The sequence below is a fragment of the Archocentrus centrarchus genome, chromosome 23 (genome assembly GCF_007364275.1).
Source record: "Archocentrus centrarchus isolate MPI-CPG fArcCen1 chromosome 23, fArcCen1, whole genome shotgun sequence".
Taxonomy (NCBI): Eukaryota; Metazoa; Chordata; class Actinopteri; order Cichliformes; family Cichlidae; genus Archocentrus; species Archocentrus centrarchus.
The window spans coordinates 20,560,432-20,586,391 of record NC_044368.1 but is presented as its reverse complement, the minus strand read 5'-3'; the positions used below and the strand labels follow the sequence as shown (position 1 = coordinate 20,586,391).

At 42.8% G+C, this 25,960-nt stretch overlaps 2 protein-coding genes across 2 annotated transcripts; one reads left to right on the top strand and one right to left on the bottom strand.

Moving 5' to 3' along the window:
* The first annotated feature begins 41 nt into the window (after positions 1-41).
* Positions 42-5,173, top strand: psmc2 (proteasome 26S subunit, ATPase 2). Its single transcript, XM_030719825.1, has 12 exons — positions 42-216; positions 513-550; positions 646-727; positions 2,337-2,436; positions 2,612-2,743; positions 2,838-2,910; positions 2,999-3,094; positions 3,205-3,369; positions 3,472-3,559; positions 3,788-3,990; positions 4,074-4,170; positions 4,901-5,173. Exons 1-12 carry the CDS (start codon positions 147-149, stop codon positions 5,056-5,058), a joined length of 1,302 nt encoding a protein of 433 aa, XP_030575685.1. The 5' UTR covers positions 42-146; the 3' UTR covers positions 5,059-5,173.
* A 729-nt stretch (positions 5,174-5,902) lies between these two features.
* slc26a5 (solute carrier family 26 member 5) lies at positions 5,903-22,429 on the bottom strand. The gene is made up of 18 exons (XM_030719823.1): positions 22,268-22,429; positions 20,925-21,197; positions 19,388-19,527; positions 19,035-19,145; positions 13,512-13,687; positions 13,123-13,287; positions 12,755-12,990; positions 12,517-12,664; positions 11,685-11,798; positions 11,491-11,568; positions 11,277-11,372; positions 10,461-10,567; positions 10,223-10,292; positions 10,041-10,133; positions 8,961-9,065; positions 8,123-8,332; positions 7,924-7,978; positions 5,903-6,070 (listed from the first exon to the last, which is right to left on the bottom strand). The coding sequence occupies exons 2-18, from the start codon at positions 21,098-21,100 to the stop codon at positions 5,922-5,924; spliced, it is 2,229 nt and encodes a 742-aa protein (XP_030575683.1). The 5' UTR covers positions 21,101-21,197; positions 22,268-22,429; the 3' UTR covers positions 5,903-5,921.
* Between the last annotated feature and the right edge of the window lie 3,531 nt (positions 22,430-25,960).

The following is a 25,960-nucleotide window of genomic DNA, read 5'->3' as shown; positions in this document are numbered from 1 at the left end:
AAAATTGTTGGTACATCCTCAATACAACTCCCGCTTGTGTGTTCCGGTAAGTGGCGCATACCGGCGGAAACCCAAAGCTGCTGTGTAATTGTAGAGTTTAGCAGCCTCGATTCTTCGTAACTGAACAGTTTTTTCATACATCAGATATGCCGGACTATTTGGGAGACGACCAAAGGAAGCTTAAGGAAGAGGAAAAGGATGACTCCCCTATTAGAGGTATATCCAAAATGATTACTTTAAAATCCGTCGATATTAGTTGCTGAAAAGGAGCGTCGACATCAGCTAGCTATATGGCTAATGTTAGCTTAGCTCGTTCACAAATAGTTTACCCCCGGTGGAGGTATTTGCTGTCATGTAGTAAAAAAATGTGATATGTTTACGGTGGAAAGAGTTTCATAAAAAATCTAGTATTTTTGCATATTCTGCATCGCTCAGTGCAACAACAGTACTTAGCGGCCCAGCGACGCCGTCAAAGTGCAAACGCATTGATGTTATTTTCATCTTTGTCACAGCTTTGGATGAAGGGGATATCGCTCTCCTCAAAACATACGTGAGTATGGCTTTCAAACAGAACGACAGCACCACTGTGTGAAGTAAGTGAAATTGATTCTACACTGAATTAGTGTGTTTGCTGTTCACCACCAGGGTCAGAGCACCTATTCCAGACAGATCAAACAAGTTGAAGATGACATTCAGCAGCTGCTCAAGAAGATAAATGAGCTGACAGGTGAGAGATCGGTCCAGAAATGCAGTTCAGTTCAACTTTATTTATATAGCACTAAATCACAACAATACATTTATATTGTGAAGGTAAAGAGCCTACATTAATACAGACGACCCCCTATGAGCAAACACTTGCTGATAATGGGAAGGAAAAAGTCGCTTTTAACAGATAGAAACCTCCAGCAGAACCAGGCTCAGGGAGAGGCAGTCATCTGCCGTGACTGGTTGGGGCTGAAGGGAGAGAGACACTGTGGAAGAGAGCCAGAGATTAATAATAACTAATGATTAAATGCAGAGTGAAGAAGTGACTTAAAAGTGCATCAAGGGAACCCCCCAGCAGCCTAGGCCTATAGCAGCATAACTAAGGGATGGTTCAGGGTCACCTGATTCAGCCCTAACTATAAGCTTTATCATAAAGGAAAGTTTTAAGCCTAATCTTAAAGATAGAGAAGGTGTCTGTCTCCTGAATCCAAACTGGAAGCTGGTTCCACAGAAGAGGGGCCTGAAATCTGAAGGCTCTACCTCCCATTCTACTTTTAAATACCCTAGGAACCACAAGTAAGCCAGCAGTCTGAGAGCGAAGTGCTCTATTGGTGTGATATGGTAATTTAAGGTCTTTAAGATAAGATGGTGCCTGATTATTCAAGACCTTGTAGGTGAGGAGAAGGATTTTAAATTCTATTCTAGATTTAACAGGGAGCCAATGAAGAGAAGCCAATATGGGAGAAATCTGCTCTCTCTTTCTAGTCCCTGTCAGTACTCTAGCTGCAGCATTTTGGATCAGCTGAAGGCTTTTCAGGGAGCTTTTAGGACAGCCTGATAATAATGAATTACAATAGTCCAGCCTAGAAGTAATAAATGCATGAATTAGCTTTTCAGCATCATTCTAAGGAAGAATGTTTCTAATTTTAGAAATATTGCAGAAATGCAAAAAAAGCAGTCCAAGCGTAACAAGGGAAAAGTTGATTTGATTACAGCCGGAGACACAAATCCCCTTTGGGTTTGCATCAGAAAATGCATCCAGTGTAAAAGTAATTGCAACAAAACCTGTATTGTGACAGTGTACAAATACTGAAGGAACTTTAAAGTTATTTCCATATATTGTAGATATACAGTTAACATGTGTGAGCCTGAATTAATTTTGTCACATTCAGAAATAATACAAATAGTGATGATACTGATGGGGATTATCCCTCAATATGCATAGGACTTGATAGCACTATTACAGTACACAGCTGTGTTTGGACATTCATTAAGTGCCAGTTAAATCACATGCGATTCAATATATTTCAGTGTATTTTAGACCCCTTGAGTCTGCCCTTTGGTGCTGGCACATTCTATCATGTCAGGTGCAGCTATCTAGCAAGCCTATCCCTACCAGGTGCCAGGGTATACTCAAGGCAGGCTAACACACAAAGGCAAAAGGCAAGTCTAGATGACTTTATCTCAGGCAGCAGCTTGAAAATGGATCACCTTGAATTTCAAGTAGATAACCAGCTTTATCAGAAGAGTATATATGCCGAGTTTCCTGGAATGCTGCACTAACTGGCTTCAGATGCTGATCTGTGTCTGATCTGTCCAGTTTTGTTGTTTTTGTTTTTTTTATTGCACAGGCATTAAGGAGTCGGACACAGGCCTGGCTCCACCGGCTCTCTGGGATCTAGCTGCTGACAAACAGACACTGCAAAGTGAGCAGCCACTGCAGGTAGCAAGGTAAAGCAAGAAATCTTCTATTTTCAACATTAACATCATGAAAATGTAAAATTATGTTATGGATTTTGTTTCTTTTAACTCCCACTTGATGTTTCAAGCAGCTGTCAAACTGACATTAACTTGCTCATCTTTCCTACTTCATACTTCACATATTTCTTTACATTTTTTCTGAAAGATGCACAAAGATCATCAATGCAGACTCCGAGGATCCTAAATACATCATCAACGTCAAACAGTTTGCCAAGTTTGTGGTGGACCTGAGTGACCAGGTGGCTCCAACTGACATTGAGGAGGGCATGAGAGTCGGGTGAGGCAGAAGCGTTATTCAGCTGTCGCATGGATTTCAGAATGTTCTATCAAATACCTGTAAGCTAAGTTTAGTGTCCTTTCTGTTTTTCCAGGGTTGACAGAAACAAATATCAAATCCACATTCCTCTGCCTCCCAAAATTGACCCCACGGTCACCATGATGCAGGTATGGATGCAGGGAATGCTTTTTAATAATTCAGCCCATCTGCTTATTTGCCATTTGATAACACTTTTGTCCCCTTGCTGTACTGTAGGTGGAGGAGAAGCCTGATGTGACCTACAGTGATGTTGGTGGATGTAAGGAGCAAATTGAGAAGTTGAGAGAGGTGGTGGAAACTCCACTCCTCCACGTGAGTGTTCACAAATACTCCACTCATCATAACAACCTCTCAGGCTTCAATAAAGCAGCTTTTTTTTCTGCCACATGGAAGATCACTTGTCATTTTTCTCTTCTCTTCAGCCTGAGAGGTTTGTCAATCTGGGAATTGAGCCTCCTAAGGGTGTGCTGCTGTTCGGGCCCCCTGGCACCGGAAAGACCCTGTGTGCTCGAGCTGTGGCCAACAGAACAGACGCCTGCTTCATCAGAGTCATCGGCTCCGAGCTGGTGCAAAAATATGTGGGAGAGGTGAGTTCACCAAAAAAACAAAAGAAAGATTAGCTGCAGTTTAGAATGGGAAAGCTGATTCTTGTAAACATTTCCTCTGGCTTTTCCTGCACTTGTTCACAGGGAGCCAGGATGGTGCGTGAGCTCTTTGAGATGGCCAGGACCAAAAAGGCCTGTCTGATCTTCTTTGATGAAATTGATGCCATTGGAGGTTAGGCTTATATCACTGGTTATATTACTTTAAAAACAATACTTAAAATAGGGCCTGTTTTTATCTGGAGATGTGATTCTGATCTTCTGGAATAGTTTAAGTTAAAAATGTATCTTTATTTCAGAGGCTTTTATCAGGTTTTAGTGCAGCCGTCCTTTTAATGCAGTGTAAATAAAACAAATCCATTCAGAAAATAAGTTTCACTGTACAACCTTCTGAACCTGTCAGGTGCCCGTTTTGATGATGGTGCTGGTGGAGATAACGAGGTCCAGAGGACCATGTTGGAGCTCATCAATCAGCTGGATGGTTTCGACCCTCGAGGCAACATCAAAGTGTTGATGGCCACCAACAGGCCGGACACTCTGGACCCGGCCCTGATGAGACCCGGTCGCCTGGATAGGAAGATCGAGTTCAGCCTGCCGGACCTTGAGGTGAGTTCAAAATTGTATTATGTTGCACTTCTTTATTTATGTGACTGTTTCCAATTCAGCCATCTTTCAAATCCCTGTTGCAGGGTCGCACCCACATCTTCAAGATCCATGCCCGCTCTATGAGTGTGGAGAGAGATATTCGCTTTGAGCTGCTGGCTCGCCTCTGTCCCAACAGCACCGGTGAGAACGAGGAGCAGCAATCAAACCCTGTGTTGTCCTGTTTCCCTCAGCTGCTTCTGTCTTACCTGTTTTTACTATTTAACAGTATCTTCTGCTTGTGCAGTTATAGTTTACGTCAGGTCTCCTTTTCTTCTTGATGTAATTCCCGTGTCACTGAGACTTTGAACTGTTTGGTTTTCCTCAGCTGCTTCAATTATTTTGATGATTTGTATGACCTCTAGGGGCTGCATCCAGCCACGCCCCCTACTTCCGGTCCATGAATTTATGTAAAAAAAAAAAACCATACAATTTGGCCCTTTAAGTTGCATTTTTCACATTTCGCCTTCCCTTGCAATTAAGAGGGTTAAGCAAAATGTCAAAAAAATAACTTAAAGAGCCAAATTGTATGTTATTTATGCATCAATTCACGGACCAGAAGTAGGGGGCGTGGCCGGATCAGGCCCACGGGCAAGGAGTTTGACACCCCTGGTCTAGAAGCATTCAAACATTTTAATGTAGTGCTGATGTGTGACCACATGGGGGAAATGTATCTCAAAGAATATCAGCCTTTTATAAATGTTGTGTTAAAGTAGATGGTCTGTTGTGGAGTCGGGAAATCCTGAGTTTCCATTATGAATGGCTTGAAAACGCTACATGTCTTGTAAATGCAGGTTTAACTGCTTTTCAGTTATTGAGTGAAAGCCTGCACACCATTTTGTGCTCAGGTTTTATATTGTGCGTTTCCTTTCAGGCGCTGAGATCCGCAGCGTGTGCACTGAGGCAGGTATGTTTGCCATCAGGGCTCGCCGGAAGATCGCCACAGAGAAGGACTTCCTGGAAGCAGTTAACAAGGTCATCAAGTCCTACGCCAAGTTCAGCGCCACCCCCAGATACATGACCTACAACTGAGTGTGTGTGTGTGTGTGTGTGAGAGACAGTTCTGATTTACCGTCAGAAGAAGCAGTCAAACGCATTGTCTTTTTTTGTTGTCATTGTTCACCATAAAATAAAAACATGTTCCAAATTTGAGTCCTAGTTTTTTTAGTAACCACAACTCTAACTTGAAAGGCCACCCGTCATTCACAAACAGCACATTTAAAGTCGTACTCACTTTTCCAGTGACAAAATATCTTTTACATTTATGCTGCATACAGAAGTCATTCCAGATCATAATACAACTACACAAATCTATAATAACTATGACAGTCACTCCACATGATAATACAATTACACAAATGTACACTAACAGAAACCATGACATTGGAAATGGACTGTGAAGGTAATTCCAGATATAATACTAATATCCATAATGACAGTAACATTTGGTACCAGCATGATGATGAGAAGGTCAGTATCACTTTTACACCACAATAAAGGCTTCCAAAAGTGCCTCCAAAGTTGTCATTTAGATCAAAGCTGCAGCTGCTGACTTTAAAAAGTACTTCACCCAACAGTGAGAACTATAAAATGACTAAAGTGCAACTTCAACACTGCTTTCTTAGTGTGAAAAACTAAGGATGCAGAGAAATAAGGCTACAAGAACATCAGCTCAAAACCAGATTCTTAATGGGATCAAAACTTCTCTCACTGCTTTGTGCACTTTAACAAGGCTATCAGATTCTTCTGAGTGCATCCACTAACACTCTATTCAATATCAGTGATGGATAATTTTCCTCTTGAACTGGAAAACAATCTCACAGCTCCTACAAGATCTGTTGTCCAAATCGGGACGACATTCCTGTGATTTGCTCTCGGTTACAGGCGCCACCCCCTCAGGTCGTGCTGCTGGTTGGAGCAGCAGATGCATGAGAATTTGAGTACAGACAGTGCAGCACGGCATCATGCACAGTGGGGAACACAATGTCTGTAGTCATGTCCTTGGTGAAGAACTGCAAGTCATCCAGCTCAGCCAGCAGGTTTCCTTGTAAATCAAAGCAGAGATAAGCTCAGTTAGAGAAACACAGCAGGCTCAGTATTTACATTAAGCAGAGATTGTATCTACCCACTTTGGGATGTTCAAAATACCTCTGATCAAGCATTTTAACCACAACAGACCTTCATGAAGGCAGTATTCACTGCAGGGCTAATAAATTATTTTGTATAAGCAGTGAGATTATATTATTATAGCCCGTTTCAGTCCAGGGGTGAAACAGACATCTTAAAATTCATTGAATTCTACATTTTTAATTACATCAAACATGGTCACAATAGTTTATTTCATTTATTCGACAATTCCATATTCATGGCAGAGAAGGGAAACTTTTCATGACCACTATTTAAAGAGCCCCCTTCTGTTCATTTCTTGGTCAATATTCTGGGACTCCAGTAAAGCAGCTTTGCACAAGTCACAGTTTCTTTTTTTTTTAATAATTTTATGTTGGACAGTTATGCAGGATCTATTGATCCTGTGTGAAACAAGCCACTGTAGCTTATGTTCGGCCTTCTTCTGGCTGGCTGCCACCCTGCAAACAGTACCTAGTGCTTGGGAGCCAATGAGACTGGACTGAAAGCAAACTATAAAACCTATCAAGTAACATTATTTGTCATTCTTTATTACAAATGGCACCTTTCCATTTTCAATCTCAAATCACATCCAGAGCATGAGAGCATGAACATGCAACAAGAAATATTACAGCAGGACATCTCCTGCATGACTCGGCAGTGGCTTTAGCCTCTGAATCACAAGCTTTATAGAACAGCACATACTGTATGTTTATACCGGGCCATCGGGACATGCAAGGCCTCGTCACATCTAAAAACATATTAAAACGTACTAAAGTGAAAGTGATGGTTCTCCTGTCATCTCAAACAGCATTCTGTCATAAAGCTTCTCGCCTGTTTGCATCCATCCTTTCCACTACTACAACTGGCAACTGTTGCTGGAAGCACACTTGCCTTGGAGTGCCTCAGTTTCATGGACATGTCCATCGCCTGTCATCATAACAGGTCACTACTCACATGCTTTTCGATTTTCACAGTCGGAAAACCAGCTGGAGGAGACACCATTAGATAGTGTGCTGGCATACTCCGTCTCTGTGACCCCCAGTGCAATATCTACCTGTAGTACCCTCCATTACACCCATCTACCTGTATTCCATCCATCTGTTCCATTGCCTACCTATGCCACTGTTGATATTACTTATTACCCATTTATTTATTGTTATGTATTGTTACTCTTTATGATCAGACAAAGCATACTATTTTTTCTGCTTGTTTGTTTTTTTTTAATATCTATTTGGCTTTAATAGTATGATAGTTTGTATGCACTAAGTTCACCAGCATGTCCAGTCTTGTTGTAGACCAGTGCCTACAATGACAATAAAGTTTCTTATTTTATTTTATGTGACGGAACAAGAGATTCAGATCATGGATGTGCACTTGACAAATCTGCAGCAACCGCGTTGCTTTCATTTCAATATGGAGCAAAATCTCTGTTGAATGCTTCCAGCACCTTGTTGAATCTGTGCCATAAACAATTAAGGCAGTTCTGAAGGCAAACGGGGGTCCAAAACCAGTAATAGTACGGTGTAAATACTAAAGTGGCCAGTGAGTGTACATCCACAGCGGAACAAATGGGTTGGAGCTATGTGCCACAAAGAGGGTAGAGGAGTCTTTGAGATTTGCTGACACTCAGAAAAAAATCATTATATCATTAATTAGACTATCCTGCATTTTTAGCGGCATTTAAAACAGAGCACACTGCTAAAGACATTTTCAAATCTCATAAAATTACAGCTCCAAGAAATGCAGAGAAAAGTCTTAATGATCACTTACTGTTGCAGCACGCTATGACCACCCGAACATCTACAGTGGCATAGTCTTTAATGGCCTGCAGAAACAGATAATAGTTTTTGCTTTTGAGTAATAAATCATAAAACAATCACTTGAATTCAGTTAAACATCCATGTGGCTCCTGGTCCTGTGCAGTACAACTGTGGTGAAAATACCCCAACACTAAAGGAAAGGAAGGCACCTGTTTGATGGCTTTAGCTCCCACTGAGTCAATGAAAGTTGCAGCCGTCCAGTCCAGGATGATGGAGTGGACTGTGCTGAGAGGCTCGAGGAAGACTGCCTCTTCTGAGTTTGAGTCGCCCTGTCTGTTCCCCAACTGGCCATTCTTCTGATCCTCCACCACCACGTAGTCCTGGGGCAAAACTTCATGAGTCACTGCCTCGTCCTTGTACTAGAAGCAATCAAAGAAGCGGTATAGTTATGAAATGAATTGGGAGCCAACGTAAAGTGAAAGTTCTGTAGCAGTCATAAATCAAGCCAGATTTAATATTTGAAAGCATTTTTATTTAATAAAAGTTAGTACTAGTACTTTTTTGTCAGCCCTGTGACAGGCTGGAGACCTGCCTCTCGCCCTATGACAGCTAGAACAGGCACCAAGTGATACAACTGGGGATTATAGCAACTAAACCACAGGAGGGAGAGGTGTGTCACTGAGAGGCAGCCAAGGAACTGGTCTCAAACAAAAGCTTACCAGGTGAAACGTACAATTCATATTGGAAAAATGATTTAATCATGAGTTTCAGCAGCTTCCTAAATGCAAAATATTAATTTTTAACATCCACAGTGTATTATGTGAACATGGTCACATTATAAAGACACTACGCGTTTCAGGCAAAATTTGGGAGCCATTTTATGATTGTTTTATACGGGCGAGTTGGTCGGCAGAGGCTGTGATTTGTGAGAGAACTGAAAATGCAGCAACTCAAAATGATCCTCAGTAGTTTGTATGCTAATAAATGACTTCATTTAACCACTAACCATGAATAAAATGGCCCAAACAATTGAAAATCAAAACTCACCTTGGCGCAGATTTTCAGTGGAGAGGACTGGTTGCTGTTTGTCTTCCCCTTTTGTTTTTTTTGGGCTTTCCGGGCAGTTTGTAAGTCTTCGGGGTTTATCCCCGTCTGTGAAGACACAGTGGATACATCGGTTACAAATTTAAATGGACAGAATTAAGTTTACCTTGAAATAATTCAGAGGTGGGCAAAGATGAAGGATTCAAAACGCAAACTCAGTAGCATCGGGCGCTGATCTCTAGTAATCGGTTGTTGTTGGTAAAGCTGACACAATTACCCATTAAGTTAAGAGAGGAAGAACGGTGGGATTACTTTTACACATAACCAAAATATCCACTTTAGATACTGGATAAACATTTACATCAGTAAACACAGTTATTATTTGGAGACAAATACTTTGCCATTGAACTGCATATTTTATATATATATTAGGGGTGGGACTTTAACACTTTAATTTACAGGAAAAATAACGAATTAAAAAATGTAACGCATTTGAATCGCACTTTGCACTGTGGAACGTTTTCAGTGCACGAGTTCCAGGTATACAAATTCCTTCGCAGCCCGCAGGAAGTGAGCGGCTGTGAAACTGGACGGTCTAGCCTTCATAGCAGCGTCGCCTGTCCTCACCTCTGCGTAGCTCTGCGTGCCAAACAGGAAGCTGGAAGCTCAAACTCTGCAACCGTGACAGTGCAAAGCACAGCTATGGAGATGACGGAAGAGACTACGCTGGTGGACGGGAAATTTAAATACGAGAAACTTCCACATATGCAAACAAAAATGCTGTAATTTGCACTTTATGCAGGAAGGAGTTTGCTTATGACAGGAGCACTTCCACCCTTTGTTGATTTGAAGTTTAAGCTTATGTATATTGATTCATTCATCAACCAGTTAAATTAATATTTCTCATGTTAAATATTGAAATGTGATAAAAATGTGATTAATTTTGATCAATTAATTATAAAGCTTCTAATTAATTAGATTAATTTTTTAATCGAGTCCTACCCCTAAAAATTTTTTTTAGATAGATAGATACTCTACATACATACATGCAAGCGCACACAAACACACACAGGCTAGGACTACCTTCTCCTTGAGGGTGTTCACATAAAGGTCACTGTTAGCAAAGTAGATTGAAGAGTTGGAGTGGAAAATCTTAATCCCCTCGATTTCAGCCGCCTGGGAACACAACACAAACAGCAGGCCTGGTGAGTGTTTATATTTCTCCTGGCTTCAGACTGAGCCATTTTCTCTTCTCACACATTTACCTCTCCATACTCGTCCACATCGCAGTACAGCCCTGTGTCGGGAACATGGCCCATGATGGAACTTTTAGGGCTGAAAAAGATATGGAGAAAACACCTCAGAGCACACCCAAACCTGCTCTTAACTCACAGAGTATTCTGATTGGAGGCATTAAGTTTATGTAAAAAACAAAACAAAAAGCTCGATAATTATGTGATGAGAAAATTAAAAACACATATTCCAGCTGCCTATTAGCTGTACCTCTGTGTCCTGTATATGACTGTTAGTATGGCGAATGCGATGGATACCAGCAGGCCATAATCCAGTCCCAGCAGCACAGAAGCTACAAAGGCAGCCAACCAAATGGCCTGAGAAAGAAAAGGAAAGTAATATGAGACTGTTCTTTCAAGAGGAAGTGTTTTGCAAAACTACATATGCAAAAGTATTCAGAGGATTCTCATTCATCTTATCTTTTGCACTCCTGCCCCGAAAATCACATGCAGATCCAATAACACACAGCTGTCTGCAGACGCTAAAGGAATCAAACTTGAATTTAACCGAAAACAAAGTGACTAATGTTGAGCTGTGTCCACTTTGTGTTTGGGAGGGGGGGGGGGGGTGTATAGTGAAGACAATAGGTGAAATTGAACACCCTAGTGGAGGATTTCAGTTATAGTGTTCAAGATTTTCAGAGGTCACCATAGTTTGAACTTTGAAAACTTGTGAATTTGAACATCCTCGATCACATCGTTCTTGAGGTCACAAGATTTTAGGTCAAGGTCGCTCAGGTTTGAAGACGTTTAAAAGTTTTAGCAGATGCATGTATGGCATGAATTTGAACATTCCCCAGTTCTGGCCAACGTTTTTGTGGAACAGTCACCGCCGACACAAAGGACAGAACAACACCTTGACTTTTTCTTCAACACGCTGAGCTAAACCTGAATAAAACTGCCTGTTAAATTCACTGGCACATACACACATGCTCTAGCGTAGCATGTGTTGCTAGCAGACTAATAGTGTGGTCTTCCTTCCCCTCTAGAACAACAGTAGACTTTAAGTCTGGTTTTACAGACTGACCAGTTCGATCTTGCTGGTCCTCCACAGAGCAGGAATGTCTCTGAACTGCTTGAACATCCCAATCAGGTTGACCATGATGATGGCAGCCAGTGCAGTCTGGAAAACAGAACCCAACATGAGAGCAAAAAACTGAGGAGAAAAAGAAGTGTGTCCACATGTGACACTAAGATACCAGACAGGAAGCTGGAAGCTCAAACTCTGCAACTTTACCCACCTGAGGGAGGGGCTCGAAGACAAAACCGATGGCCACCACCACCACCAGCACCAGGAGAGACGCCAGGAGCCCTGCAATCTAAAGCACACAGAAAGAGCAAGACCTCCATCAGCACACTTCTCTCACTTTAGCAAGTTTTACAGCACCAGTTTAGATAGTGTAATCCTTCCTGTAGTGGAAATACTGTGTGTCACCTGTGTTTTTCCTCCTGTGCTTTCCTGTACCAGGCTTCTTGACATGGAGGAAGTGACGGAGAATGTTTGGAAGAAAGAGCCGATGAAGTTGCACAGACCGAGGGCAATGAGCTCCTGAAATTAGGAACATGTGAAATGAGTTTGATAAAATGACAGTCAAACTATTATACAGTCTGTTTGGCAAAATAACTCCAGGAGATGACCTCAAAAATCAGACTGTCAATAGAGGAACCAAGAGCAAACCAACCCGAACCCCACTGAGGTTTCACTACCTCACATCAGTCGTGTTAACTGAAGTTACAGTGACTTTCCACAGATTGTTTTTTATACCGAATCAGACACTCTAATTATTTTCTTGAATTAAAAAAAAGGAGTGTGAAAATATAGACTGCTCCCCAAATCATTGTGAAAGTCTCATAAACACACGTTGGCGGCTGCTGCTAAGAGAAATTCTCCAGGTCACCGGAATTCGAGTAGGCTTACTTTTCCAGCCTGCACACTGAGCGGCTCAGTGTGCTGAAATGTGCATTTTGTTATTGATTCAGTCAGGTCCTGTTTTGTACGCGAGTGTGACTGAAATAGAAATCAATAGGTTCCAAAGTGTTTAGCTTTAACCACATATTGAGTCTGAACAACAACACAACAATTAAACAATTAACCTTTTTTGTGAGCAGCAGTGCCAAAAAGGATTTTCAAGATCAATGTGCAGTATTAAAAACAAATTTATTGAGACTTGTGGCAGGCATCTAGAACTGATGCAGAATCACACAAAACACGTCATTTATAGTGCCAGGTCCTGACCTCATCATCAGCTCATTACGTCCGCACTCACCTGGTTGCCATCCACACTGTAGCCATATTTCAGGGCAAAGATCTTTGCCAATGAGATGTCCATTGAGAATCCAACAATTGCTATAGCAAAAGAGTCTGTGAGCAATTTGGGCAGCAGAAAGAAGTTTGGGGCAGTAGGAAGGAGAAGCCTGTAATGGATCAGAAAACACTTTTATAACTCTATCCCAGTTTGTGCTTTTCATATAATCTGTAAGATCCAGCCAAGTGTAACAGCCTACCCTGTTGGTATGGTTCCGACAATGTGCACATTGTAATCCTTTGATAAGGACAAACCATAGGAGACGCCAGTAGACACAATAACTATTATAATCTCTCCGGGAATGGGAATGGGCAGTTTCTTCTTGAAGCGTTCGTTGAGGACTTTGATGACATAGAGAAAAACGAGACAAGCGAGGCCCAGCAGGAGGGTGGGGACATTGGTGCTGCGGATTTTGCTGAGGGCTGCTTTGACACTCTGTAGTGACAGAGACATAACAGTGTTAGTGATTCATTTGCAGTATTTACCACACAAACTGTACATCAGAATCACTGGGAAAGACTCGGCTCTCCCCAAAGAGGAAGCCTTCTCAAAACACTTCAAACTCACATAAATGGCGGAGAGAGGCCCAGAAAAACGCTGTGTTTCCACCCCCAGCAAGTACTTAAGTTGGGAAATGACGACGTGCATGGATGCTGCTGTAGTGAAGCCCCGCACCAGGGGCTCAGTGAGGTAGATTGCTACAAAGCCAAACCTGAGAAGACCTAAAACAATCTGAAAGGAATGTGAAAAAAGTTTTAGGGAAAAAAAAGAAAGAAAGAAGAAGGAGCTAAGAACTAAGTTTCATATAAAAACAATCAAATCAAGCCGATACATCAGCAGGGATTCAGACATGCTGCTGCTTCAGAAAAGAGTGATTTTTGAGTGCTCTGTATCACTTTCCTCTGGCCTATTAGCCACAGCTGCTCTGTAGGTGTGGTGACTGTTTTGAGGCTGACCTGGATGATTCCCACCAGGGTTGTGACCATCACAGCCACCTCAATCCTCTTGGCATCACGACCCCTCACATCTATGGCCTCGGACATGTTGGATGCATTGGCAGAGAGAAAGTCGTTGTCTGGGGCCTCCCTCACAGCAACACCACCAATCATCAGACTTATAACAGCAAAGGTGCCTGCAGGTAATCAACACATACAGAACACTGTAACAGGTTTGGTTCTGAACAGTATTACAGTGTGAAGGATAACAAGCTGCATAAGGACTTGTGGCTGCACCCTGTTGTGTGCACTAACCCTGTGAGAGAAAAGGCCATCTTGCCTAACACTTGAAAAGCACCCCAAGTTTTCTCTCTCACTCTGTCACAAGTTGAGGGAACATCATTTCCACAGCAACCTGCTGTCAGGCCAGATTTCGGCCAGAGGAGATTTACAATCTTTTCAGATCAGCTCTTTGGATTTAAAGGGTTGAGCAGGTTTGGTTTATTGTACGCATGTTTAGATAGACTCAAACTGACATTTGAGACAACTCAAACAGTGTTGCAGAAAAGAAAGTAGCCAGACGACTGAGGTTGGGTTTAATTAAATGTCACAGTCATGCTGCCTACATCAGTCTTTAGATAGTTAAAGGCAGGGAGGTCTGCCAGTTTGAGTTCATCACGCTGTTCTCGGCACAGACTCTAAAGCAAAAGGAAAAAGCCAGCGGCAGCACTGAAGGCAACCAGTAATTTAGACCAGGATCAAACTCAACAAACAAGACAAAATGAGGATTTATGGTAGAACACCAGGAAAATCTGTTTCCTGAAACTAAAATGCCAAATGATGGAAGTCATACATTTAAAAGTAGAGTTCCATCACGCTCAAATTTCAGAAAAACTTCCACAACATTCATCAAAAAAAAATAAATAATAATCATTTTAATTTACAGAAATTCTGAGTGCATGCTGATTATCACTGTGAACACACTTAAGCCTGCTTAGAAATGAGTCACAGTACTTATCTAGTCTGTTAAAAGGTGTTCGCATTATTTGTTTTTGCTCATGTACTTCACCCAGATGAATACTACTTCATCAGTACTGCTTGGCAACTTGCCTTTTTAAACAATGTCAAACCTATCACACATCATAATGGAATAGATAGATAGACTGAGATGATTTATTTCAGCAGCATAAACATATATAAAAGGCATCAAGTGTTGCACTAAAACATCCCACCTGACGCTCAGTCTTTTTTCAGGGGTTTTCCTGGTTTAAAATGGGTCTTTGGGGAGGAACAAGTGGATCTGTGTCGCCTTGCTTAACAGAGGCCTGTGCATTTTCCTATCATTTCTGGACATTTGATAAAAAAAAAATGTTTTCTGAGTCAGTGTAAATGAAAGAATGGTTTAAAAAAATGGTCTGAAAAATTTTTAGTGCAGTCCTGGTCATTTTCCTTTGGGAGATGGCCAAAAACCTCTCCCTGTAATGACTGTCACTTATCAGTGTCCTTTACACTAACCAAACATCATTACATCTGAATCACTGAAGTACTTCACCTCAGCCCCTGCTACATTCAGGCTTAGTGCTGTACAGCATCATGATGTCCTCAAGCCCATCAAGCCCATCAAGTGAAAAGTCTATCCAAATATTGCCTTTTACCGTCTGCCATAATGTGATGTATTATTTCCACACCATGTAGCAATCAGAGGGAATTTTACAGGAACACTTCCTGTTGTCCACTCACTGTGTACTCGCCTCTTTTGTTTCAAGAGTTTGAGGTGGTTTATTGGACCATTCTGTCAGGTGGACTCGTAGGTTACTGCTGGCATTTGAGACTTGGACCCGTTTCAAGGATAGGAAGCTGCTGCAGGGTGAGGTCACAGAAATTTCACAATTGTGCTTGTCTCATGAAGGCTAAGCACACAGTTGTTACAAATGAATGCAAACATTTCCTCCCCGTCTTTCATCTCGTAATCTGATCAGTGTGTAACTGATCTGACCATAGTGTACCTGACAGCCAAGAAGAAAAATGTGTGTGGGCACTGACTGCAGAGAGAAACTTGGCTGTGTGAAAAGCCTGTTGGTCGCCCAAGACTTTGATGTGACGACCTCCACCATTAACGCGGATTAAGAAGCACTAACATGGGATTGAATCACCACAAGACAACCTCATGATGTCACAGAAAAAAAAGCAAGAAAGAATCCCAATCACCAAAAAAAGCTGAACCGTTAAAAAACTGGATTCTCATGCTTGAAGCACCCAGCTAATAATAAGATTAAATAATAAGTAACCGGCCCTCGGTCGGTTGGCTGGTCTTCCCTGTATGGCTTGGGGGCTGGGGTCTGGGGCCCCGGCACTGGGGCCGCGCCGGCTCCCGGTGGGCCCCCCCTGGCGCGGGGGGGGCCTCTGCTGTCCCGGCCGCGCCGCCGGGTGGGGTGGGTTGGCCTGACGTCGGGATGTCCGGTCTACGCTTTTGGGGCCCTGGGGTGCCTGCATTGCAGGGGGGTGGGGTGGGGGATGGGGCCGCGGTGGGGTGGTTGGGGGGGACTGGGCACTGCATTTCCATGCCCAGGCCAGTATGTCCTGTCGCCTGTTTGTGTCTATTGTTGAGTGAATGGGCATCTAGGAGGAGCGGGCCGCCCTCTGCGGTGGGGGCGAGGGCGCCAACCTCGGGTGCTGCAGTGCTCCGGGATGCTGTCACCGCGGCCCCGGGCTCACCTCCCCCTGCCCTGTGCTGGGGTGTGGGAGGTCGGGGTGCCTATTGAGCCAGCGGCCAGCTGGCTCTCTTCTTCCAGGATTTTTCCTGGTCATATGCCCCCCCCCCCCCTCCCCCTCCCCATACACAAACACACACACACACACACACAGAATACACATCACTCACAGATGTAGGATGGAGAGGCCACGTGGAGAGCTGCACCACCACTTGCCTCTCCGTTTTAATTGCACTTTAGTCATTATAACTCACAACACATACACACTTACACCCTGATACACATAGGACCTTTGGGGCAGGCATGTTACTCAGAGGTTGATGAGATGGGCCGCTGAGGTGGCCCCACTCGGATCCTCGTCACTGTCTGTCTCCAAATTTTATTTGCACTTTAGACATGGAGGGTTTTGGGGGGGCAGTGTGGGCAAGCGCTGACGACCAACAGTTGGCGCTTGTGGCATAACTGTCCCCTCAATTTTAACTGCACCCTATACACCTCATTCACTCACAAACATTAACACATAGACCTACAAGTTGGGGAGGAGGAGGGGTGGATGGGTCATCTTACACCCCGATTTCTTGCGTCTCGCCCGGGGTAGGGGTCGGGTGGTTCCTTGGGGACCGGGCTGGTGGCGTCCTGGGGTCGCTGTTGGCCCTGGGGTGGTTTCCACTTGCCCCGCCTTCAGAGGGTGGGTAGCTATGGATGAATGTGTGTCTTTGTGTATTTGTCACCGTCTCCGTGAGTATGGGTGGGTGAGTGAATGTGTATGTATGGCATATCTGTGTGTGGGTAAGTATGTATGGGCATGTATGAGTATCTGTGTATAAATGTGTACACGGGTGTCTGGGTGTGTTTGTATGTATGGCTGGACCTGGGTCTGGGCCTTGTGCCTTGCCTCCTGGCCACTCCTTGCTGGTTGCCTCCTCCCCCCTACCCCCCTGGGATGGGGGTGCCTCGGGGTTCCTGGGTGGGGCTGGGTGTTCTGGCGTGGGTACTGGCCTGCCCCCCTTGGGGGTGCGGTGCGGGGCTGCGTTGGCTTCTTCGGCGTGGGGGGGGGCTCTGTGGAGGGTCGGGCGGTCCTTGGGTGCCGTGGGCCCGGGAGCCCTGCCGCCGGCCAGTGCAGGGGGCTGGCCGCTGGGGGGGGGCTGGCTTCTCATCGCCTTGGGTTCCCTGGAGCCCTCGCTCCTCGACTGGGGGGGCTCCGTCTGAGACCACCCTCTCCCGTCTGCTGGGGTAGGTGTGCGGTTGTCTTTGGACTGAGTGGCCGGGGGTCTTCCTGGCCCTTGGTGGGCTGCTGGTGGCCTGGGGTTCTGGGGGCTTTCCGTACCTGCCTCTGGCTTCTGATGGGTGGAGCTGCAGCGTTTTGCCCTCATTGGTAAGTACGTTCCATGACACAGACACAAACATGACACAGACACAAACGCCCACTCAATCACAACTCAACAAAATTGTTGGTGTGCGTAACATGCTTTGTTAGTTTTGTTTTTCACACACAAATTTATTTTTGCAAGTATTGATAGTATTTTTTTATATGTTAAAGTGATGAACTATCTGATTAATAGACTTGTGCTCTTTCCCCTTTTTTTTTTTTTTTTTTTTTTTTTTTTTTTTTTTTTTTTTTTTTTGCTCACTTTCTCTCTCCCTTTTTCTTCTCTTTATTTTCCTCTTCTTCAGCCTGTCAGCTCTGGCTGTTACATAGTATGTGGAAAAATAACTCAGATAAATAAAATAAAGGGTTAAAACAACAACAAGAAGAGCCTATTGAGAACCTATAGAGCTCATCTTGAAATAGCAAATATGTTTGGCACAACAACGCATTCAGATCACAGTTCTGCTTGCAAGATCTACCAGACATGACAGGCTTTAAAAAAAAAAAAAAAAAAAAAAGATTAAGTAATAAGAGAGCAAAATAGGTTTTGACTGTCACCATCTTGGTGTTTTGAGACAAGATGACTTGAAACTGACAATCAAGACCATAAGCTCACCAGTTAAGTGTTTACTCAAGTCACAAATCAAGAGCTCAGTTGTGTTCTTTGTGTTTGTGTTTTGTTTTTCTCATAGACAGCAACAAAAATCAGACCTCTTTCTTGCTATCAGAGGAGTCTGCCCCCCTACTAGGCATAAAAAACAAACACTAGCTTCAATTTTTATACCTGGAAGCTATTTTTTCAACTTTTTTCCCCAATCTTCTGAGGTTTAAGTCATTACTGGTGGTAACTTTAACCCTGTTTGGATTGCATAGGGTTGGGGTTATCACAGATGATTCTGGTGGTGCTTCACGGCTGGGTTAGGGTTACAGTTACTTTACACTTTATGTTAGTTTTACCTTTTAGTAAGGGCCCCTTTATGACATTCTTACTTGTTTTTTGTTTTGTTGTTTTGCTTTTTTTTTTTGTGCTTTCAAGTTGTTTTCAAACAACTTGTAGCTCTAACTTTAGTTCAATTCAATTCAATTTTATTTAGTGCCAAATCACAACAAACAGTCACCTCAAGACGCGTTGTATTGTGGGTAAAGACCCTACAATAATACAAATAGTTGAATTACATGACCAACTATAATGATATGATATCATCATTTCAGACAAAAAAAAAAACAGGCAGAAAAGAGAACCTGCAGTTGGTTGTCTGAAAACACTACCTATTATAAGACCTATTATTATGTCAGAGTATTAACTGTAAACAAGGGGGTGGAGCTTATGGAACGATGACTTGCAAAATCGTAAATCTTTAGTTTGGTTTTTTTTTGTCATGTGGATTCACCTGGTAGAACAGGTTGCACAGGAACACACGATCGAAGCAAACAGAATCTTTAAATTTTGCAGCGTCATCTCACCTATTGATACGTGTCTGGACGTGCCAAAGAAGGTGTACAGCAGGACTGGGTAGAAGGAGGAGTACAGACCATAAACTGGAGGCACAGCAGCCAGCAAAGCATACGCTAGTCCTGTGGAGAAGGAAAGCAAACTTTATTTTTTTGAATAAACACTCCTAGACCTTAAGTGATTGCATCACGGTGTCAAAGTGACAGCGATACTAAAACAAAGTCAGTGGGAAGCAGAAAACTGTTCCTCGGGAGCTGGCAGCTGGCCCTTCACACTATCACAGTGTGACGCTGTTTCAGTTAACCAGTGCAGCTCACAATCACTGTATAACATAGTTGTATTACAGGAACTACAGTTTACTGACCTTGCGGAAGCTGTACAACTCCCGTGCTGAGACCTGAAACCACATCTGCAAAGAGGTACTTTTTGACTGGGTAGGATGGCAGCCATGTTAGAATAGGTAAGAAACTCAGAGCTACTGCCTTGGCCTTCTTTGACGAACACCTGTGAAATGGATATTCAATAATAATTCGATTTTTTTTCAAAACCATCACACAAAATATTATTTTGACCACAGAAGGTTTTTCTGGAGTCAGGTTTCATGTTGTTGGCTGTAAGTCCAGGACTGGAGAGGGCCCCTCATGGTTAGCTGAAGTTTGATATGATTCATGCTTCTCCTCCTTGCTTAGATTTTCAAGGTAACAGCACACACCACACCACAGAAGATCAGTGATGGGACAATATTTATTCTGCTCTCACTGCCCTTTACAGATTTAATCACCAACACGTCAAAAGATTTTCTTTTTTTTAAACTCTAATTCTGCTACAATGTAACGGTTTTAAAGAGCGACAGAAACCATGTTTTACATTATGAAAACATGGAAAACAGTAAGTTTAGTATTGAACTGGTGAAGAAATTAGAAATGTTTGAACACCTTTCACTTCCCTCTGTGCAAAAACCTCAAAAACAAACAAAAACACACCTCAAATAAAATAACACTCCACTCTTGAACTTTATCAGTTAGTGTGTGAGTTCACACCCAAGACACTGAGCTAAAAGCTTTAGTTTGTCACACCCTCAGAGCCTGCCACTACTCTACTTCACCCTACATTTTGTGCATAGTAACAGGAGGGGAGGGGGATTCTGTTCTTTACACTCCTTTTTCTCCGTGTACAGTTCCCACGGACAGGTCTGCTTTTGTTTAAAGACCTCATCAGCTCCACTCAGTAACCACTCCTACCTGTCCTTGCTCTGCTTCCAGCTCAGACTCAGTCCCAAATTCCAAGCTACCTGCTGCCACTCCAAGCATCAGCTGTCCACAGCCATGTAATCTCCCGGCTTTGTTTCACAACTTTAAACTGTAATAAAACTGTAATAAACCAGTTCCTTTGCCTTTTCCCTCTTGCATCTCAAGGATTGCTGTGGTATCATAGCGATGAACAGGCACATGGATCAATTTATGAGAAAGGAATCAGTAGAAACACCAGCAACTGGTTAGATGGAGCAGTCACTCAAGGCTGACCAACCTGTGCACTGCCTGGATTGACTACAAGAAAGCCCATGACTCAATGCCACACACATGAATCCTGGAATACCTGGAACTGCACAAGATCAACAGGACCCCTAGAGCCTTCATCAGGAATTCAATAGGGATGTGGAGAACAACACTAGGGCCCAACTTCAAACCAACTGCATGAGTCACCTTAAGGTGCAGGATTTACCAAGGAGATGCTCTGTCCCCACTGCTGCTCTGCACAGGCCTGAACCCCCTCAGCTCTCTTTAGGAATCTTTCCTTCTTGACTTGTGTGTGAATATATGTACAGACTCAGTGATTTTTTTTTTTTTCAACATCACATTAACAGGAAAAGTTCAGTGAAAGATTTCTTGCTCTCAACTTACTGGAACTTTTGTGCCAGCTTCTGACAAACCGTGGTGGTGTTTTCTTTGCGGTTAAGAAGCTGCGTCCGGATCACAGTTTCATTGTAGACAGGACGCTGGATCCTGTAGATCAGCTGTGAGTCTTCACCCTTCCGAGCTGCTGCTGCTATTACTACTGCAGTTTCTTCTTGCTCCATAGCAGAGGCTGGAGAGCTGATGTTGAATCTATGTTGCGTGTAGTTTATCTCTCTCACTTTTTCATTCCACTCACTGGGATATCCTCATTCCTTAAACCTTTGGAGCATGAGAGGACGAGACAAGACAAGACAGAAGTTCTACAGGTGACTGATAATAATAAGGCAGCCCTTTTCTGTGCTGATAAAGAGATTTCAGTTTGGTTTGCAAGGCTGCTACTTTGGAGCAAATGTTTGGTCTTTGACCAGCTTATGTGAGGGCTTGCATTAAGTTTGATCTCCTGCTGGGGAAAGTTTGCTGTATAAAAGCATAGAGAAGAATATTTAACAGCTATAGGCAACCCTCTCTCAAAATTCTTTCAGCCACATGTTTTTATGTTTGGCAGTCGGGGGAACCAAAGCCATGCATGTATAACATGCTCATTTTTTAACAGGAAACGCGCAGCTTGTCTAGTTCATTCAGTCTGATTTTAGTTAAAGATGCCGCCTTCAAAGTCCCGCCAGAAAGTCGGACACCAACACAGATATGTAAAATCCATCTCTGTCTATGCCTACATATATTAAATGAAACCCTTGTAATACTAATAATAGCATGCAACCGTATTATGCTCAGTAGGAAAACGTATTCTATAAGAAAAGTTAGCGTACTTTTATATATTCGAAATCGTTTTAATATAATGATATGCAAATAGGTAATATCTCTATGTTAATGTTTTTCCCTGATGTTAAAATAGTTTTTACTTTAGTTTATTCTTTTTTTTATGGTGTGGAATAGTCTATGTACACAGAGAGAGAGAGAGAATGGTTTACTTTTAGCTTTAGAATATGAACAAAGTTTATTCCTGTTATTTCGTGGTCTGACTCCATAAAGCGGATTCATCAGTGTTCCTCTTCAGTCAACTCTCGGACGCACGGACAGTTGAACGCCTCGAGCTTCTTCCTTTTTCCTCTCCTCTGTTAGCTAGCTCACACGATATTAAATATGGCGGTTTTGATCAATTCAAAATGTGAAGCGTGTAATTTTAATGGGACAGTCACGTTTGGGTTACAGGTATCACCGAGAGCCTAACCAGTAGCTATACTCGCTGTGACAGGAGCGCAATGCTTTCACCTCCTCACGGTGAAACAGTCAAGCTAACTCAAAGATACTAGCAAAGATATTTCGCTCACCTCCATCCTCTTCTTCCTCTTCCTCCTGCTGCTGAGATGCTGCCGGCTCAAGGAGACCATATAACTTAAACTGACCTCTTCGGTTAAACTTTAACCAGGGTCCTGTCCTTTAACCATAGCACCAAACGCTTTTACGATAAAACACAGATTGGATGTACTAAAAGATGATTCACTCTGCTCAAAATTTTCTTGCAACATCCGGTCTGCAGGCATGGATGTCGATCCTCACGCATGCGTGGTTCTCTTGCATTAAGCCTAGTTTGTAGTCCTAACGTAAAAGGTGCTGATGGCTTTCTTGCTGTTCTCTTTTTATTGTCAGACTGTAATATTAATTGCACAGTGAAGGGGACTTCTAATTTCAGCAGTTTTTGACTCATTATGCAAACAAATGCAGCATTTAAATTGAACAAATGAGATACAAGTTGTCTAAATCTGTCTGACATTCCTGCTCTCTTTAAAGAAAGATTAACAAAAAATGCTTCTGACATGTCTGACTATAGTCTCTGTGCAACAGGAAGGAATTAATGATAGCTATTTCAAAGGATTTTCTGGTCCTATGAATAAAGTTATGGCTGAGTAATACTGAGTGGTAAATATCCAGCCCATTTCCTCATTAATGTCAGTTTCACAAGGCTACAATTGGGAACAACAGCAATTCAGCTATGACGTGGTAGGCCACATAAAATCACAGAGTGAGGTCAGCAGATGCTGAGGGTCATAGTGCACAGAGGTCGCCAACTTTCTGCAGTGTCAATCGCTACAGACCTCCAAGCTTCATGTGGCCTTCAGATTAGCTCAAGAACAGTGTTTTTCAGGAGCTGGGCTTGACCCCTTAGTTCCAGTTAAAGGAACTCTTAATGCATCAGCATACCAAGACATCTGGGACAATTTCATGTTCCCAACTTTGTGGGAACAGTTTGGGGATGGCCACTTCCTGTTCCAGCATGACTGCACACCAGTGCACAAAGCAGGTCCGTAAAGACATACACACTGGGAGAGGTGGTGCAAAAATGCACACTAAAGACATTAGAAGTCATCCTGAACAACTCTGATTACCCACTTTAGAACATCTTTATGGAACAAATAAAAAATATCAGTACTGGAAGACTCTTCTCTGTTGTAAAATAGAGAGATACAGAAAATCATTTCTACCCACAGCCATCAGGATTTTCAGTTCTCATACAAGAAGAAGATGAGCTATGTCAGACATAAGAATTTCCCTTTGAGATCAATAAAGTTATTCTTATTCTTCAAACACACACACACACACACACACACACACACACACTGGTGAAAAGTCATTACTCCAGAGCTGCTTGACTTATCTGTAAAATTCACATTGAACAACTCCCCTCTTTCAGCTCTGTGGGCCTGTGTATCGCAGGTCTGTTCTGTGATCGGTGCTTGCCTCTCTAATATAATATTACACCTCTCTAATGTATATTTGAGGTACTGATGGTATTAAAAGAAGTACAGTTACTAGCTTGTGAAAGCTTGGAACTCCTGAAATGGTATTTTTGACTACCTTTTACCTACTGGATCCTGTCTACTGAGTGTAGTCCCACATTGAGTCGTTTCTGTACTGGGAAGCAGAGACAGAGTGGGAGTTCTTGTGTTGGAGGGACAGAAAGCTGACTGATGAAAGCAGAGAGGGTCTGACGTGCGGCAGTCATGAGGCCCCCCCCCCTGTGCTGTTTTGGTCACAAACACGTGTTCCAGTCGGCGCCTGGATTCTGCTTTTGGACTGGCATGAGTCATTTGTACTGGGCTTTGTAATTACATTAATATTTTTTATTAAAAGCGGGTACACGCGTGTATATAAAATCAACTCAGGCTCATTTATGTAGCACCAAATCACAAGGCAAACATACCCAATCTGTCATTGTTATTTTTCCTATGAAGTTTGACGACCAGTACAGGCTGTAGATTCACTTAAACATGAGATCCAAAGTGTAATTAAATAACTATTGTGTTATATAAATGGTTGCTGTCATACTGACAAGAAAGAGTGAGAGGATAGGCAGCTGAGTGAGCTGCAGTGACTTTAAACAGAGAGAGAGAGAGAGCGCGGCGCACTGCGCTGCATATTCATGAGCTTCAGCAGAAACCGGTCATAATTTCAAGGAGACATTTTCACCTCTAATTCCAGTCTTGCCTGTTTTCTTGTTTGAAAAACGTGTTTGCTGACTTTATACCCATTGTTACCCACTCTAACGGTGAAGGCGTAAATAAAAACGGAAGAAAAGCCACGTCCACTAATCACAGGCGAGCTATGTGTTAACAATTGTCTGGACAAATTCGGTTTTTCCACCGAAACTTCGGGTGAACAAACATCTCATGATGAACAGGAGAAAGTCACGCTGCAGGTTCCTCAGAAGAAAACATCATCTCCATGTCATAAGATACGGCATCGACAGTTGTGCACAATAATAATAATAATAATAATAATAATAATAATAATAATAAACATTTCTTCTTCCTCTGCTGAGCACCCTCTGGAGCGTGGCATGTTTGCTCAGATTGAGCAAGTATCGGTCGGTGTGAAATGACCTGTTGCGAATGGTTAGAATTCTGTTGTAATAAATGTTCCCATTTATTTCAGAAAGGAAAACGCGCGCGTGTGTGTGTGTGTGTGTGTGTGATACAATAATACAGTTAACATTTTAGGTGCCTAGTAGCAGAAAAAACTGCTTGTACCATGGTGCAGTGGATGGATGTTAATAGCAGCAGGTATTGAGACTGAGTTTTGCACATTGAAATATGTACAGACCCCTGTGTGTGCATGTGTGTATGGTAGCTACATGTAGGGACTCAGGGGGAGGGGGGGCAAACAAAAAACTTTTGTTTTTCAAAATTCACACTTTTTACATGAAAATTCTTTCAAAAAAGTTATGACTTCATTTTATTTTTTCAGTAGCTTTAATCCTTTTCCATAAGCATAAAATCATTTTTTGTAACAGTGTTCTTTGTAATTGTCAAGGCAACTTGGCCAATTGTTACTTTGAGCCCAGAATCAGAACCAATGAAGATGCGAGTTAAGGTTTACAGACCTTATTTTACCCGAGGGAATATAACGGACAATGGGGCAAGCACGGGGGAAACTGGGGGGTTCTTTCCAAGTCTGGGGAGCAGGAATCCACTGAGAAGAGAGGAGACAGAGGGTATTCAAGTGGTCCAAGATTTCCCACTATGATATTTTGGCAGCATGCTGGGAACGAGAGAAGAAGCATCCTGAAGGAGGAGGTGAGGGCACTGGTTTGTTTCCAGAGATGATTACCATTGGTGGGTCAGCAGACGGGCAGGAAGGAGGCACAGGATTGGTTTCCATTGTAGGTTTTGGAAAAGGGGTCCAGGTGTGGGAACAGGTAGTCAGTGGAAGTGAGACTACCTTCAGCCAGCCAGGATTCACTGAAGACAAGGAAACAGTAGTTAGTAAATTTCTATAAGAAGCAAAGTTTTGGTCTGATTACCACATTTGGGATGCAGACGGTATAGCAGAGACTGGATGCAGAAGCTGGACCCTTTATACTGTGACGGATGGGGTAGGTGACACACAGCTGGTCTGGTTGAAGAGGGGGAATTATGACACAAAGATTTTCAAATGATAGAATTTAATTGTTTGTCCTCACATCTAATGATTTAATGAGCAGCCAGTGAAGAGTCATTTCTTGAATAAGAGAAGATAAACAAGAG